Source organism: Tenebrio molitor, chromosome 1, assembly GCF_963966145.1.
Source record: "Tenebrio molitor chromosome 1, icTenMoli1.1, whole genome shotgun sequence".
In the NCBI taxonomy this organism is placed as follows: domain Eukaryota; kingdom Metazoa; phylum Arthropoda; class Insecta; order Coleoptera; family Tenebrionidae; genus Tenebrio; species Tenebrio molitor.
Window position 1 is genome coordinate 17,094,315 of NC_091046.1, and position 18,804 is coordinate 17,113,118.

The 18,804-nt window shown below is 34.6% G+C and overlaps 1 protein-coding gene across 2 annotated transcripts; it reads left to right on the plus strand.

The window, feature by feature from the left end:
* Window positions 1-15,429: 15,429 nt before the first annotated feature.
* On the plus strand, window positions 15,430-17,942 carry LOC138141436 (uncharacterized). Of its 2 annotated transcripts, XM_069062138.1 has the most exons (5): window positions 15,430-16,322; window positions 16,393-16,677; window positions 16,730-16,918; window positions 16,973-17,331; window positions 17,392-17,942. In XM_069062138.1, exons 3-5 carry the CDS (start codon window positions 16,771-16,773, stop codon window positions 17,878-17,880), a joined length of 996 nt encoding a protein of 331 aa, XP_068918239.1. In that variant the 5' UTR covers window positions 15,430-16,322; window positions 16,393-16,677; window positions 16,730-16,770; the 3' UTR covers window positions 17,881-17,942. The 2 variants fall into 2 exon arrangements, with proteins under 2 accessions (XP_068918239.1, XP_068918238.1); XM_069062137.1 differs by having other exon boundaries at window positions 15,430-16,677.
* Window positions 17,943-18,804: the final 862 nt, after the last annotated feature.

Genomic DNA, 18,804 nt, shown 5'->3' on the forward strand with positions numbered 1-18,804 from the left:
AAAGACCCAATTTACACACAAATTCGTCAAATAAACTACTATTTTGTTTTCGAGATAAAAATAATTGAAAATTTAGTCAAAATTTGCTGTACGCTAATGAGTTAATCGACTTTAAAAAGGTAATTCTGTTCTGGTTGCTTGGCTGCAATTTCTTTAGCAACGGTATTTACCTACCTGTAACACTTATGACATTTGTCAAGTTTAATTTTAAATTTGCGAATCCTACAAAAAATTTTGAAATCGACAAAACACGCATACGTCGATTTGCATTTACTCTATGGCGAAGCAAGTGGTAATTCAAGAGCGGAAAGGCGACTATACGACGAGTATTTTCCTCAAGGAGTCTTTCCGTCCCGTTGTACTTTTGTGGAGCTACATCTGCGTTTATGTGAGGCTGGTTCTGATTGGTTCCAATACGATGGCGTCCCCGATCCTCGATTTAACTAACCCCTTTGGATTTTAATTTTTGGGGCCACACGAAAAATTTGGTGTAGGAAGTTGAAATAAATATAGAACACCAACTCCGGGAACGCATAGCAGACGCTGCGAACCAGATTCGTAATAACGCAGAAGTGCCGAATTCTGTTTATAAAAATGGGTATCGTCGTACTCAAATGTGCCAATGGAAGGCACATAGAACATTTTATTATAAAATAATTTTTCTACTCTACCTTTTATTAATTTCGAGTATGTAAAATGTAAATAATTTATTCAATACATTATTTTGACTGTTTAATCACAATTAAGACGATACTCGTATTACACAGTTCTTCCACAATTTTGCACACACTAGCTCTACATTTATTTACACTTTGAGGAACACCACCTTATTTATTATTCATTTATCTCAGGCTACAAAATTGGCTTTTGTACTAAATAATTATGTTGTTACACAGTCTAGGACCGGTTTACAAATCTATGAGGGGCATGATGACCAACTCAGTAGACCGGGACCAATGGCTTAACGTGACTTCCGAATCACGAGATAGAATATAGCCTTTATTAACGCACACAGCATACAGCGTTTTCAGTAAATGTCATTAGGGAGTTTTCGCGTTACGTTCCGTTAAAATAACCGGTACGCTATTCGCGAGAAAGTACCGTAATCGCTTATTGTAATAATGAATCGGTTACGCTATTGCCTAGCAACACCGGCGTTAGCGTACACGGTTATCTGAAAAATGTAACGCGAAAATTCTCTATTAATTTGATTCAGTTTGTCAGATTTGTCACAAGCGATTCAGGTATGGTTGCTTTGACACTGCCATCCTTACAAACACCAACAATGAATTCCTGACTAGGTACGTATTTTTGTGGACAGCAGCGTCGAATGGGTGTGGATAGGGGTTAATTTATCCCCATTATTTTGGACCTAATAAAATGGGTTTTCTGGACTTGTTAGATCCTTCTAATGGCCCAGAATTTTTTTGGCAGGTTATATCGGAACCATCCTGTATAACCTGAGTAGAGGATTAGTTAAAAAAATAATGAACCTCTATAAGTATCATCCCTACAGAATTCAGTTGCTGTAAGAATTAAGTTATGTTATAACCACCATGACTGTAGATATTGGTCAGACAAATCTACATTGGATGGAGTATTATTGGTGGGGTATTACAGGTCATTATGTTATCGGTCCTTCTTTTATTAATGCAATTTGACATTTGAAAGATATCTACAATTTTTGCAACAACAGGTTATTCTCAGACAACAAAAATATTCTGAAAATCGGGCAATTTCAGCTGAAACAATATGGTTTCAACAAGATGGAACGCCACCTCAGTTTGGACGTTGAGTGCGCCAATATTTAGATGAAATTTCTGGGCAAATAAACAAGGCGGAGGAGAACAATTGATTAGCCAGTTAGGTCACCCGACTTGACTCCGCTTAATTTTTTCTTGTGAGGTTATGTGAATAATCGCTTTCATCTCAACAGGTTACTAAACATCGAAGAATTAGAAGAACGCATAAAATTTGAAATTGCGAATATTGGTGTGATTTTTTAAATTTCACATGTAACTTAATTTTATTAGGGCTAAGAAAAATGTAAAAAAAATATTCATACCGGGTGTAGAATGGATTTTGGTAAAGTTCTCCCAGAGCTGCAGCGGTTTTATGGCAGGGTACCATTGTATAAACGTTAACAACACCGACAATAGGTTTAAACCGCAAGTACAACCCCTAATCGTAAATTCGTCCAAGTACTACCCTGTAAACTGACAGGTATAGAACGAAAATGATGATTGACAGGGGTCTGTTTATGTCGCGTATCGGCATCTCAACAGGCGTAATAATTACTATTGCCCTGCCATAAAACCGCTGCAGCTCTGGGAGAACTATACATACAGGCTGTCCCAGAACTGGCGTACATCCCGTTAACCACGTGCTCCGCTCTTTCTGCTGAGAAAGATTTCACTAGAATTTTTTTGTTTAACCTTATAGTTTTTAAACTACAGCAATTTTAAGTTAGCTAATCACAACAGAAAGATTACAGATAAATCTACCGGGAGCTGTTGTTTCCTAGGAAATGCTGGATTGAATTAATATTTGTCTACGATGATTGGTTAAATTAAAATCGTTGTAAGTTAAAAACAAAAGGATTTAAACAATGTTTTTTTGCAGAATCAATTTCGGAATAAATATTTACATTTGCAGTTAACGGGATGTACGCCAGTTCTGGGACACTTTACGTGTAATAGTAAAAATCCTCGGATATTGGCTCCCCTAATTATTTTCCAACAAAACCTTAAATACAAAATTGTACCAAAATTCTTTTCTAACACCTTCTGGTTCTGTTAGAGAAGAAAAATTAAATATTAAAAATCTATCGATAAAATAGTAATAGCCATGGCTCCCGACAACAATAAAGTTCATTTTTTGACAAACGTAACAAGTTTGCTGATTCCTCAAAGAATGAACTCTTTTAACAAAGAAGAGAAAGTTAACTTCGTAAAATGGTATTACTCCGGATTGTCTTTTAGAGACATGCAAGCAACATTTCCTGCATTCTATCCTGAGCGACCAATTCCAAGTTTGACATGTCAAATATGTATCATACATTGTCATCTTTGGTTGTCAGTGTTGTCACCTTGGTTACACTTCACAGCTATTGCTATTTTGTCAAATTCTTCAATTCTTTTTTCCATTATTGTGTACTTCCGGAAGATGTTAAAAAACAAAAAAAAACTAGAATAGAGAACCATTTTTAAAACTCTCCAACTTTTGCATTTAATGCTTTGTTCTAAAATAATTAGACAAATAGTAAAAATCTTTGTTAATATTAAAAAAAAAATAAATAAACGAGAGATCAAAGCTGCACCTTTTGAGCCCCCATATCTTCAAATCTATTAGGTATAGAATTCTTTAATTATTTTTCTCAGTATTTGACATTGTCCCAATGAGTTGTACTGCGAATTTTGGGACACCCAGTATAACAAATCAACTTGCACGAAAATTGACATTTTTTTCTTTCTGACGTTTATCAACTAGCGTTAAACAATTGTTACTATGACAAAACAACATTCTTTGGACCCACGGAATAACCGTCAAGGGTGTATTCACTTATCAATATATTGCCACTATGCAACATTGGCGATTGCTATTGGCTAAATTTATGATGCGTTATACAGGGTGATTTTGAAAGTTGTGCAGATATTTTAATCACGAGCTACTGGCTTCATGTAGAACTCGTAAAAAATGTCAAAAAATAAAATGACATTTATTTTTTGAGCTACATTTTTTTTTAATTGCTTTTAGTCTTCTACGTTGTCAAACAACCTCGTAGGTAAAATTTCAGCACATTTTAAAAATACACCCTGTATATCATATTTTATAAAACGTACACCAATGGTGTTTCCTTGTTTTAAAGCATATTTCCTATAGGTTACTTCGCATTGGCGAACGATAGTCAACTTTTTTTTTTTTTTGGACACAGACTTCGTCTCGATTTTTCAACTTTTGTGTTATGGCACTTGCTAACCGTATATCCCATAACGTTTTTCGCGCAATCGCTTATACGAAAAAAAATGGCTTCGAAGTAATTTTTTTGAAAGGAATATTTTGTAGACGTTAATGTCATTAATGACTTACCTCTGTAGGTATCGGTGTCGTTATTTATTTACAGCATTAGGGTTGTTAAGTTCAACTTTCAGATTGTGTCAACAACAATAATTGTAAGTAGCTATAACACGATTGCGCAAAAAAATTTATTATTCGCGACTGTACCCATCCAATATGCACCTATTAGCCGTTCACGATTGTTTTAAACACGCAGCAGGCGAAGATTTTTTTTGTTAGATTGGCGTCAGATCGTTTCATATAACGTTTCGTTTTTAAATATTCGCCTTGTTGTCAATTCCGTCATTAATTTAGCTAGTAATAATAATTTACCCATTTTAATACATTAGGAATGTTCTTAAACGAGAACTGCGCTACAAATATGTATGTTTCACTTTAATTAAAGTTTTAAATTATTGTTCCTAATGCGCATTTATTTAAAAAATATAGTAAACTGGCAGAAATGTTCGGTTCAGTTATAACCTAAAATAGATTTATCATGACAAACCACAATACTGCCAACTAAAACGTCAGATTTTCATAAAGTCTATTCAAAAAACATCTGGACTGTCAAAATGAAAATTGGAGTTGTTAGGTTGGGTAAATCACTAGTTATTTTCATATTGCCCGGTCGGTATCTATGATTTTTTGATTTTTCAAACTAATCATTTGTTTAAATTGACATTGTCAAATAAATTGCAAAATTATTTAAGTATTTAAGTAAAAAGGTCAAAATAGAAAATTCAAAACGAACTATGGTGGTGCGAGAGAAGAGGGCCATACAAATGATTACATATATTATAAAGCCATACCTTCAACAAAAAAACGTTTCTGATTTTAATCCAACTGTGGAGAAACAGCATCTTGCATTGTTGTTGTTGCATTAGTTCAATGATTAAAAAGGAAAACATAACCTAAATATATTTTGTAACTAGAATTTGACGTGGGTACACTCTAGCGAAAAATGTTTATACCCAAGTACAGTCAAAACAAGCATTTTATTTAAAATTTAATTTTGACAGTCCAGGTTTTTTGAATTTACTATAGATAGTACGAATTTGAAACAATCGTGAATGGTATAATCAACAACTGCTTTTATGTTCTTAGCACAGTAGATTTACTCATGAGTAAATCTACTGTGTTCTTAGCACGACCTGCTGTATTATAACCGGCCTGTTCAAAAGTGTAATTTGAGTGATCCCCGCAGAGCGCTAGTGTACGGGTGCTTTTTGGGGATATTATTCATCTTAAGTTTTTGTCACCGAACGTTTTTCTCGTTCAAATGACATTCGAATTTAAAATCCAAAATCAAAAATACAATTGTGTTCAGTACTGTTTTAGAAAGAAAATATGAACTTACTGTTCTCAATCTTAACTCTAAGATCATGTCTAAACATATTTTTCCCCATTTTTATTTTTTAGAAGCGCCCGTACTGTGGCGCCCTCATCGGCGAAAATTGTCTCTTTCTCGGAAACATTTTCGCAATGCTTTTTTAATGAAATGAACAGGCCGGTTATTATACAGCAGGTCGTGGTTCTTAGGCAACTAAATAAAAAACTGTAATTGTGGCTGTAATTAAAACGTCAAGATACGATTCTCTATAAACGTCACTGTCAAATAAAATACGTAACCTAAAGTAAATTTAACTTGGTAAGTGAATATAAATATACAAAACAAACGTTGAAGTTCTGTTGTACGATACAAATAGATGTTATTTAGCTAGTGAAAGTGCATTAACAATAAGTTAAAGTTTTGAAGCAAATTTGACTTTAAAAAAGTTTCAGAAAATTTCGAAAAAAGAGATATTAGTTTAGCAAATATGTACTTACGATAATCCAATTTTTCGCAACAAACACTTGATAAAGTAGTCCAAAATTCTTAATGTTATTCCGACAATTAGAAAGAAAATCGACAAGAAAAACATTTCGAAATATCCAACGTTACAAAATGTTATCGTTAACATTGGTTTGTTATTTACAGAAGTAAAAATTTCGACTTATAAGCTAGGTAAGTAAAAACACAATTTAGATTTCTCATGAATTACTAATAAGATTAATCATAATTCGTTCATTATCAGTTTGGACAACTATGATAATTACGTGATGATAATTTATGAAAAATATATGTAGATTTCTCGTTATTGTAAAATTTGATGTCACTTCAACTGAGTCATAAAAAACAAGTATCAATATGTTTTACCTTATTATGAATCGCACAACAAGAAAAAAGTAATGAGAAGCATACCTACCTACATCTACCGGGTGTAGAATTGGTTTACGGGACATAGGATTTTACATGTAAAAATAAGGAGATCCAATTATTGGCTCCCCTAATAATTTTATGGTAAAATGGTTAAAATGAAAGTTAGAGAGAATTAAAAGTACTGTCTAATTCCACTCTTTGTTTTTTTCTAACATCTTGTGGTACTGAAAGAAAAGCAAGAAAGGAGTTAAGACAAAAATACTAAAAAGCAGTACGAGCAATGAAATTTGACTTCTAAAATTATTTGTCGGGTGGTTTCACTGTTATTTAATTTTCTTTTGATCTGCCCTTCAAATAAACTCGTACATGACTACAGGACGAATGAAAAGATATCTTCCATTAAATGTTCCAATTCTTCGAATTGTTTCTATGGCTGAAATTGGTCTGTCGGGGAAACCTGAAGCAAATGTTGCTTGGAAGTTTCTTAAAGAAGATCCTCCATAATACCATTTAAAGAAAGAAATAAAATTTCATGCCTAGTAGTACTTTTTAGTATTTTTGTGTTAACTCTTTTCTTGCCTTTCTTTCAGTACCACAAGATGTTAGAATAAAACTAAAATTGAAATTAGATAGTTATTTTAATTCCCTCTAACTTTCATTTTAACTATTTTGCCATAAAATTGTTAGGGGAGCCAATAATTTAAAAACTCTTTTTCTACTTCCTTCTCTAAAGTGTCACATTTTGCACTGACAAATAGTGTACAAAACGTCACTTTAAAAACGATTGTTCATTAGTCACAACTTGGTGTCCCTTCGGGCGTTTTCGGGATATTAAACACGCTCGAAGTTTCTTTAAACACGGCTTGAATTTTTTGGACATATACTCAATTTCATATAAATGTGCATCTAAGCAAGCCATGAAAATCTGATTTTCTGTTGGTAGTAAAGCTAAAGCTAGTGACTTTAACTTTCAAAGTTGCTTGCTCTGCGCGAACCCGATTTGACTAATTTTTTAGATTTTGTCCATTTTAACATTGCTGATTTCAAAAGCAATGTTACGTCTTTTTACTGATTAAATTAAAGTGATTCTTATTTGTTTTTGTCTGTGATATTTTTACCAAGTAAAGATTTATTGGACATGACCTTCATAAATGTGACTTTTGTAATGTAACTAAATTAAAGGTGCTTTTACAAATGCACAGCTCATTTGATGAACATTTATATGAAATCAATTATATTTAGCTCTAGATCAAGTTGGTATTTTGACGTTTATCAGTTTCGCATCCGGCGCGAAAGAAAACGTCATTGCAGTGGAATAATTCGTTGTATTTTTCAAATATGGACCTGAAGCCACCAACAGTTTGTATCCTGAGAAATATATATATTCCTATTTGGTATGTTCATTTAGTTTGTATGTTTAAATTAACGTTTAATAAAAAAGTTGCTTGTTTCGTTTGTGTGTTCCATTTGTTAATTTGGTCGTAGAAAAAGTATAGTATTCAACTCGTTTATAAACTTCTCTAGACACTTGTTTATTAAACACTCGCTCCGCTACGCTTCGCTCGCGCCTAACATAAAACGCGTGTCTAAAGTGCCGTTTATAAATCTTGTTGCATAATATACTATTATTTCTACATGTAAAATCGTATGTCTCGTAAACCAATTCTACACCCGGTATGTATATTACTTTGACGCTTTATCATTTTTACTCTTTTATTTCCCACTAATACCCGGTGGCACGGCAATTTTGCCGGAGTACATATAGTCCTACAGAAACTCTAGTGGAATTCGACTTTGGTTGTAAATTTATGTTTGTCACTTGAAAAATAGAATTTTATGCTGCAGCAATAATCCTACTGATAAATACTAATGACAATGAGGTTCGTCAGTTTGGGGTTTGTAACGTTAGCTTCAGGCAGGCATGTTACAGGTAGTAGTAGTTGTATTTATGACAAAGGTTATTATTTGATGATAAAATCTTATTCTTCGGTTGTTGTTGTTAAATTTACAACCAAAGTCGAATTCCACTAGAATTTCTGTAGGACTATACACTATTGCGGATATTACAATCAAGTAATAGTGCAGTGCTAATCAACATAATTACCGGCGTCTCGCCTCCACATTTTGACTTTCTTGTGTTTTATTAAGTTCTGTGTCAATGTTAAGGAACTGCCTCACGATATGGACATGAGTATAATAATAGATATGTATACCTTTTTGAATTTCAACTACCAATGTGTTCCCTAAATCCAGAATTTTTAAATTTAAAAAAAGAGATTGCGGTACTATTCCCGTTGCTGAAATTATAAATGGTAAAATCGAAATTTTTTCTAAACGCTAAAGATTTCTCATAGCAACGGAGAGCTCTAAATATTTATTAATTTTTGTGTTATATGTCTGTGTTATATTGTGTGAATTTGGAACAGCTATATCTATTGCTTTTGTTGTTTATTTAAAATAATAATGTCTGGTCTGTTATGCTTAATATGAATGTCAGTTAAAACTATTCGATCAAATTATAATTTATATAATGTGGTTGTGTATTCTTTAATAAATTGAATTTAACAGCTAAATTTATGTGTTTAATTTTAGCGAATATATCATGACGTTTCTTATATTCGCTTTGAGCCAAAGCGGTGCAAGAAGAAATGATGTGTTGAATTGTTTCCCCTTCAGTTCCGCAAATCCTACATTTATCAATTATCGATTGCAAACCGCATATGTGTTTTTTATAATTTCTTGTATTTATAACACGATCTTGTATTGCAAATATAAAACCCTCCGAGGTTATGAAACTATGATAGAGAAATAAAATCCGTGATTAGAATTTAATTAAAATGTTTTGATGTAAAGATATACATAACGTGTACTAAATTTGAACTGCATCGAACAAAATGTAATTTTTAAAGTGATAGTTTTTTGCCTGCTGTACCTAGGTAATTAATTTTAACAAAAAAGTAATACCCAATTTTTGTGGCGGTGAACAGTATTTTTATGCATCTATAATAAATACTTTCATATAAATATAATTTAGTTTTAAAGTAGGTAATTTTCGTACTTGTCATAAGTGATGGGCTCGGTTCAGGAGTAAATAATAACGCCTTCTGAGACTAGTAATGAAAAAAAAAATATGTATACATCCAAACTTTCCAAGAAGTAATTGACAAAATGTCCCAAATCTGATGAATTTGGGTTGGATTGCTCAGCAACGAATGTGATAATAAAAATTAAATTACATAATTAAATATTTTTTTAAATTTTTTAAATGTTCGACTTAAACAGAATGCTTCGTGAAAAGTGTGGGTATGAAAATGGCTAATAGTAAAAAGGGTCCTCATCTCAAAATCGTAACTCTATACTAACCCAATGTAAACGCAAATTACTCGTAAAAACTTCAAATTTGAAGTTGAAACGCTGCTCGACGGTTCTATCGATTCCTTTTGACATAATCAAATGAGGAAAATTTTGATTTTTCGATTAAGGGCCCGATTTCAAGTCATGGTGGCAAATAGGTCGTGCAGCGCAAATGTGTAGCTATCTTTGTCCTACACATTAATTACCAATATGCGTCATCTTTCTCTCTTGCGCCGTTACCACGACAATAACAAATGCGACCGTCGCAAGTCAACTTGAAATCGGCCTCTAAGGCCATAAATTGGTCATTACGATTTACGATTAAACAAACAGAATTTCATAATTACTCGTAGCGGTCTCATTTTTAATTTGTTTGAGTTCTAAAGTAATCATGAATGTATAATCTAGTGAGGAGAAATCTTCGTTAAATTCTGACATACGAGGCAAAATAAAAAACTGAACTCAATCCGAGGGGTGACTGTTAGTGAATGGACAGTGAGGCGAACCTAACACCTCGCAGACCTGCAACTGGTCCAAAGCTGACTGCAGCTCATCGACAAGCACGGCTTCGTTTCGCACGGGAGCATCTGAATTGGACCTTAGACCATAGACCATGTCTCTTCTGTTCTCCGATGAGACCAGGATATGTCTCAACGACAACGATGGATTAGGACGAGTGTACCGGTGTTGGAACTTCGTCCAACCACTTTTGCAACACCCCCTCTGTCGAAGGGGTGGGGACATCAACCCTCGACGACAGATCGACACATAGGCAAGATCAACTTAACACTCGAGACAAGACTCGTCTCAATGCAAACACCTTCTTGTTACTTGTTTTATATTATTCAATAAATTGTTAGTTTATCCAATATGCGACTATCAATTTTGGTCCTTCGACACAAGTGAACAACCGGCGACCCGGAGAGCGATTTGTCCAGTGCTGCATCGATGAACCTGTCAGTTATGGCGGTGGTTCCTATATGATTTGGGGTGGGATATCTGTGGAAGGACGAACTGAACCTGTCTTCATCGTTGGGGCAGCCCGTGGTCGCAATAGTTTGACAGCTGCAAGGTATGTCGAAGAGATTTTGGCAGACCATGTGGTGCTCTATGTTGGGTTTGTGGGCAACCAGTTCATGTTAATGCATGACAATGCAAAGCCACATACTGCGAGAATCACCAGAGAGTACCTTGCGGAAGTGGGACTTCGAGTTTTAGAGTGACCAGCAGTCCTGATCTAAACCCCATCGAACATCTGTGGGACGAGCTCAAGAGAAGAGTTCGAGCCAGAATTCCTGTTGCTACGTTCATCCCAGAACTGATTGTTGCAGTGGAAGAAGAGTGGCATAACATTCCACAAGAAAGAATAGTAAATTTGATTAGGTCAATGCCCAAGCTGTTGTTCGAGCGAGGGGAGGTAATACGCGATAGTAAAATTAAAGAATTGTTGCTATAGTCTTGTTTAATTTCATTGTAAGACGCTATACTTGAGAAATGCATTCAACCTTGTGTGTGAGGGTGGGCTGATTTCTTTGCTCGCAAGTGTATTAATCATTGCTAATATAGGTTTTTTTTTAAATATGCATCTAACAGGCCTATTTTTGGCACGCTTGGAATCAATTATTTCAGGTAACAAAGCGCCCATATAAAAATTTTCTAATTGTTGTACAATACAGGGTGATTTACGAGGAATAATGAGCCCGATGGAATAGAAAATGCAACCCGCAATTCATCAGGAGAAAAACCCGGACATTTACCGCTTCGATGTCCGGATTTTTGTTCCAATGTATTGTGGGTTGCATTTTCTATTCCGCCGGGCTCATTATTCCTCGTAAATCACCCTGTATATTTGCTCCAAAAGTTATCATATTTTTGGACTATCCCATAGGTACTTCTTTTTTTTTGTGTAGACGACAAAATAACACTGTTTCCGCTTTGTAATATGTAACTGGCCTTGAACTTGATACATACACGGTTGCTAAAAAGTATGGATATGTACAGCTAAATATTTTCAAAACGGTTTAGCAGAGCTCGTTGAAATTTGGCACACAGTTAGAAGTATTTAAATTCTATCATATGAGTTTTTTTTTTCAATTTTCTAACATCATTTTTTTTGAAGATACAAGGCTAACTTGATTTTTTTTAAATGGCATGTGTAGTCAAGTTTAATATTTTTGAAAGTGTATTTTTTTGTGAATTCGGTGATGTAACACATGCCCACATCGCCCACATCACTGAATTAACAAAAAAATTCTCTTTTTAAAAATATTAAATTTGACCCCCCGTGTCATTTCAGTTTTGTACACAAAGTAATTTGATACGTAGGGTTTTTAACAACACTACAACAGTATATCTTAAATGATGCATATCTAAAGCTTTTTAAAACCATCTAAAATAATTCCGACTTCCATGGATGTTGATGTTCCATTCCAGTTTTTATAACACATATGGAAAGGAGTTTGTTCAGGCCGTTAGCCCTACCACTGGTGGGGGTTACCACCCCCCCTAACGCAAACCCTTGTTAGATTTGTACGCACTTGCACAACTGAAGAATAAAACGAGAAACATCATCTCAATAAGTCTTTCTTTTACTTCACCAATTTTAAAGCGCCAAACGATATCGCAATTGGTCCTTCGAGAAAACGCGAACAGAGTTCTTTCGTTTGACTTTTCATAGATTTTACAAATTTTACAAAATTTATTTTATACACCGACATACATATTCTGAAATAAGTTTGGAAAAAAATAATCTTCATTATTATAATCTTTACAACCTACCCTAAACCCATTGCAAGTGAAGAAGCTAATTTCTCGTTCCCAAACTATAACTACTTCCCCAGCTTCTTCTCACTCAATGATAAAAACCTCGTTATCAAAGGATCGATTTCTAATGTATTGATTTTCATATAATCTGCTTCAAATTTTTGAAATTTATTATTATTTAAATTCATAGCCTGTGATCCGAAAATAATCATTGGTCCTATAAGTTCCCACAATTTTACCTGTACCTCTACCACTAGACCGCTACCTAGTAGAAACTACGAGATCTCCAAAACTAAAAAAATAATATTTCTCTCCAAGAAAATTTGCATTTTACAATACCTGGAAGACCGCTCTCAGCATTTTGCGACGGTAAGTAACTCCCGCTGAGAAGGTTCAGCTGTCATGATAGATTCAACATTTACAGAGTATGCAACCCAAATTCCTCGAAACTGAAATTTTTACTTTGAGATGAGTTTTACCCGAAGTGCAGTTTGTAACCCGAGGGTTCTACAGAGCACCGAGGCTAAAAATCAATCACTCCCGAGGTGTATATAAAGTCTGTCTCAATTCTAAATTTCCACCAACACTGCATTCTACGTTGGAAATACAACCGGCAAAATTGTTTGGTGAAAAATGCGTCAGATTGTATTTGTTAGGTTATCTGTCAATTTCCGTTTTTACAACTCAAAATCTTAGAATAAAGGAAAAGAACGAAAACCTTTTTTTTTAAATGCAGCAAGTAAGTCAGTAAAAAATCGAATTCTAAAAGCAAAATAAACTTATGAACTAATTTGAATGTTTTCGAATCATGTTTATAAAACAATTATATTGCCAACTTTGGTTATAAGAATCCCCAATTTAGAAATATTTTTATTTTGCCAACATAATTCAACAGGTGGTGAAAATTTAGAATTGAGACAAACTATACTATTTTTTGCACGACCCAACGATTTTAATTGAAAAAAGCCGAAAGCTTTTACATTGTAATGATCTGAAAACATTACTTTTTCCGCCAAATATTCGAACCTGCGCAAAACGGTAACAAATGTGGTCATAATCGTCATCATCGTCATCGAAGCGGAGGAGCCCTACGTTGTATTTTTCCTTTGGCGGAAAAAGGTTCGGAATGCAAACGATGAGGGTTCCAGTTGGAAGAGTACCGCAAATAAAACACACATGTGAGGGACGCAAAATACCTTTTATTAAAATGCCTGTAATAACTTCGATTAAAAAAAAAATGAAACGAATACAAAAGGACAGAAAATAGGTAAGTTTAACGGAGTACAAGGAATTAACTAGTTGAGTACATTACAAAGATAAACGACAAAATGAATGCAGCTATATTTAAAATAACAGAAAACGGGTACATGATGGATAAAATGACAGGTTAGTGCTTGCAAAACAAGTAAACAAATTATAATACAGTTATTACAGTTATTAATGACAAAAACAATGTTTAATTCGGAACTACGCGGTCAAGGTACGCCAACGGGAGCTTAGAGCTGGAGGTAACAAACTTTCGGCCGCGAGGGGAAATAATCGGAATCGTCTTGAAACCAAGCGACATTTATAGGTACTCGGGGTATCGCGTGTCGGACTACTGTTTACCGACCAATTCCGAGTGATATAAGCGTTCGGGGTTGTACGATGAGCTTCTCAGAGTCGCGTAGAGCTAGGCCTGTTCCACCTTCCCCAACCAACCGTTTACCGACAAACCCCCGAGGTCCCTATAACTGCGACGGGGGCTTCACGTCAACATCCCAGAGCCGCGTACAGCAGGACTTGGTTCGCCTCCGCTAACGGTCTTACATAACCTTCGCCCCCACAGAAATTTGACTAAACAACGCCCTGACCCCCTGAATGCCACCTAGCCCCCATAGGATCGTACTTACGACATTTGAAATTTAACTCATCCGAAATCTAACGGTGTCTAGCAACAACACAAAGAAAAACCCGAGTTTAATGCCATAGAAGAAAGCGTAACATTAGACAATGATAAATTCAACAAAAGACAACGCAACATTAAGCAATTATAAAATAAAAGAGACAAAGCGCAACATTAAAGAATTGATCAAATAAAAGAGAACAAAGCGCGAAGTTAATTAAACAACGATAGAATAAAACCGCTTCAAATGGCACAAATATCAGTAAACAACATAAATAACCAATACGATAATCGCTGGTAATGCTAAACGAAAAGTGGCGGGCCGAGTGCCGTTAGAAGTTAGAACATGTTAGCGAAAGACAAAAACAAAATGGACGCCCGTGATTCGGACGATGGCTACTAATTTTCGAAACTAACGGATTGCCTGAAAATTGAACCTCCCGGAAGAAACTTAGGGATAACGCTTAAAATTAACAAATGGGCGCTTCTCGAAAGAAACAGCATGCAAGAAAATGAAAGCTACTACATACCCTTACCACGTGGTCCTGGTCCCAAAAAAAAAACAAAAAAAGGACAACTAACGTGGGATAAATTACCCGGGGTGGATTAAAAGGCCGGATTCTTCACGGGGACACAAAATATCTACTCGGGACGGTAGTGTATCTGATTCAGATTTAACTTACAAATTTTGGAATATGGATCGCTCTTCGCAAGGTGTGTTCGTTTCGAAAAACCAAACAAAAAGTGCCCTCTCCCTTCAACCACGCGCGCGAGAGACCGCTTCACCCCCGCTATATTTCCGCTCTCCGTGTTGCCAACTCCCCAGGATTACCAACCCCATCCCTTAGTTCCTAGTCTAGCCGCTAGTACCTTCACATTTGGCGCGCTCTCGTTGCGGTACCGGGAATTAAAAATTTAAATTTTAAACTGGGTCACTACAACATTATTTTTAACTGTCAACATGAGACTTAACTTGACAGTTAACAATAATTTAAAAACCGTCGGCTTTTTTCAATTAAAACCATTGGGTCGTACAAAAAGTAGTGTATACATCTCGGGGGTGCATAATTTTTACCCAGGGTGCTTTGTAGAACCCTTGGGCTTCGCCCTCGAGCTACAAATTGCACCTCGGTTAAAAAAAATATGACATAAAAATGTACATATCATAATCATTAGGGCCCGGATTTTAGGCAAAATGGACTATTTTTATTTTTTAAGGCACATGTATGAAACTTGTCTATAAATGATTTCTGGCTTAATTAGAGTAATTAGAGCCATATTTGATTCTGCCTATTCGGCCTAAAATGCCCTTTAAATACCTATTTTACCTTTTAACTGCCTGAACATGCCTAAAATGACCAAAAATCAATTTCATTTTTGCGGTTTTTTCCCAATTTTCGAATTCTGGGAAGTTTACGGTATTGAAAATGTAAAAGTGGTACCTCAATAAAATTTACAATGCTTTATGATTTTAAAATTTAAGGAGATGTAATTACTGAAATGTACAAAGTGCAGTACAATACAGGAATTACTTTTTCGCTTTTACGGTTGGGACCATGATGTCAGCGGTAAATACTCCGACAATACCTAAGTACCACAAACCATGAGACTGGACTGGCATAAATTACAGAGTTTATCTGTTTGCCTCTGTTCGAAGGGGTGCAGGTATACGCGGTCTAATGTTTTCTGATACTTAGGTATTGTTAGAAGCTTTAACGTTTATAAAATGGTCCTTGCCATAAAAACGAAAATTAAAATCCCGAAGTGAAACAATAAGAGAAACCTTAAGGGTGTCATTTTCTAAAAATTTAAGAAATATAAAATTAACCATCTCCTCTGAAATTTGGTGGGAGACGTAAATATAAGCATTACAAATTTGTCATTTCTCGTTTACTTTATCTCCGTGCAGTGGTCGTGTTTCTTGTGAACCTGTTTAAAGTGAACATAATGCCGAAACAAAAAATTAGTTTACGCGAAAAAATATTACAGTGGACAAGCAAGAAAGATTTATATGAAATAAAATCAACCCGAGAAATGTTTTGTAAAGCTTGTGGTAAACTGGTAAGTTAAGCATAATTAAAAATATGTCATTTTATATTTTTTACTTATTTGAAAATTTTATTTTTTGTAGTTTATATGCGAAAAAAAATGTCACTTGCAACAGCATGAGCAAACGGCCATCCATAAAGAGAACATTATGACACCGCTTCGGCAAACGTTGCTGACACAGAACTTGGAGGAATCGGCAAATAGTACATTCAATATGGAACTTTGTAACGTCTTTTTAGCTGCCAATATACCATGGCACAAACTACAAAATCCTGCGTTTCAGAATTTTCTGACAAAATATTGTGGTAGAAAAATTCCGGATGAGTCTACTTTACGGAAAAATTATTTACCAAAATGCTACAAAGATGTATGAACATACTATCTTTTAATATTTAATTTAAAATTATTTTCACTTTTAGACTATTGACCGCATTCGGAATGAGCTGGATCCTTTTAACATATGGGTTTAACACTTGGGCGATATGTGGCGAATTGTCTGGTTGGGAAACTTTCAGAAGATGAACCTGGAAAATCTTATCTTTTGGCGTCTAAACAATTAGAAAGAACAAATCATGAGACAATAGCTAGATTCGTAAATCAATCTTTAGGTAAGGGTTTTTCACTTTTTTAAATTTATTTTGATTTAAAATTTCTATGCGTAGAAATCTTGTGGAGTACCAGAGTTGTTGCTGAAAAGTTTCTTTTGTTTGTAACGGATGGAGCACCATATATGATAAAATCTGGTAGACACCTTAAGGTGTTTTATCCAAAAATTGTGCATGTCACATGCTTAGCGCATGCTTTAAATCTAGTGGCTGAAAAAATTCGCTATCAATATGAAGATGTGGATAATTTAATTTCGAACGTGAAAAAAATTTTCGTTAAGGCACCTTTGAGAGTTGAAATGTACAAAGAAAAACTAAAAGAAATGCCACTGCCTCCACAGCCAATTTTAACACGATGGGGAACATGGCTTCAGGCTGCTATGTTTTACAGCGAACACTTTGATTCCATTAAAGAAGTAAGTATATAAAAGATAAGCAAATTAATTGATTGTTAAACTGTTTTTAACTACTCACAGGTTGTCATGTCCTTTGATGGAAGTTCTGCTGTTGCTATTCAAAAAGCACAGTCTATAATGAAGAAACCCGGAATAAAAAACCAATTAATTTATGTTCGCAGTAATTTTAAAATAATCTGCGAAAGTATTACTCAATTGGAAAAAAATGGGTTACCTTTAACCGATTCAATCAAAATTGTTGAAAACGTATTTACCTCCCTAAAAAAATCTCCAGGCCCTGTAGCAGCAGTAGCATTAAAAAAACTTGAAGATGTTACTGAAAAAAATCCTGGATACAAATTTCTTCTAGAATTGGCAAGAATTTTTAGAGGTGAAGATGTGCCGGAACATGACACCAAAATGGAAGAAATTTATTACAAATTTGCGCCCATTACCTCTTGCGAGGTAGAAAGAAGTTTTTCAAAATATAAGTCCATTTTGGTGGATAACCGACAATGTTTTAAAGTAGAAAATTTAGAGCAATATCTTGTATGCAATGTAAATACGTAACAATGTAAATAACTAACAAACTTGTAGTATTGTATATTAATTAATAAAAAATAATTAGTAAATATCTTGTTGTGTGTACCTACTTAAAACTTTAAAAACACATTTTTTAATTTAATTAACCACAACTTTAAGGACCTAGTATGGCTTATTTTCAGTTTTTAAGGGACTATTTGCAGTAGTTTAAGGGACTATTTTAGGCACCTATTTCCGACTTTTTAATTGCCTAAAATCCGGGCCCTAATAATCATAAAAGATTGAGTTGGCTATGCTTTTTTTTCCACTTTACTCCCTACAATTAGGGAATAAAGTCGCTCATTATTTCGACATCATGCAAATAATAATTTCAATTTCAAAAACTCTAAATAAAAAATTAATTCACAGGAAATAATTCTGTGACTTGTTAATAGTTAATAGTGTTTTAGATAGCATTTTATCCACGCAAGAATTTTTAACCGCGAGTGCGAACGCACGAGCGTTTAATATTCTTAAGTGGATAAAATGCGACTAAAACACGAATGCAATATAACGTTTTATCCACAATTACAGCGATTTAAAATCAGAATCGCCAAAATTTCATCTCATGTCATCAAAAAATGATTTGACATTCATTACACTCTGACAGCGGATGTCACCTCAAAAATCATTGAAATTAACTAAAAAACATGGGAGGTGTTGAATAGTCGCTATTTATTTTTGATTGTTTATCGACTCCATTTGTACAAAACGGTGTGCAAGTTGGTGAAAATGGAAGAAAGTGATCCTGTTCCTGAGACAATTCTTGAGGAAGCTGAAGAAGCGACTCGCCAGTTATTGCCTGCGAAGTCCAGGGAACATTATGAAAAAGTATTTTCAGAATTTAATGATTGGAAAGAAGAACGGGGGGTAATGACAATAAATGAGGAAGTTCTGCTATCGTATTTCTTA

Bases quoted from the DNA above. Each gene is read 5' to 3' on its own strand.
- LOC138141436 (XM_069062137.1), top strand. From the start codon at position 16,771: ATGGGTTTAACACTTGGGCGATATGTGGCGAATTGTCTGGTTGGGAAA. The intron at 16,919-16,972 runs GTAAGGGTTTTT...TTCTATGCGTAG, and splicing joins ATTCGTAAATCAATCTTTAG to AAATCTTGTGGAGTACCAGA. The intron at 17,332-17,391 runs GTAAGTATATAA...AACTACTCACAG, and splicing joins ACTTTGATTCCATTAAAGAA to GTTGTCATGTCCTTTGATGG.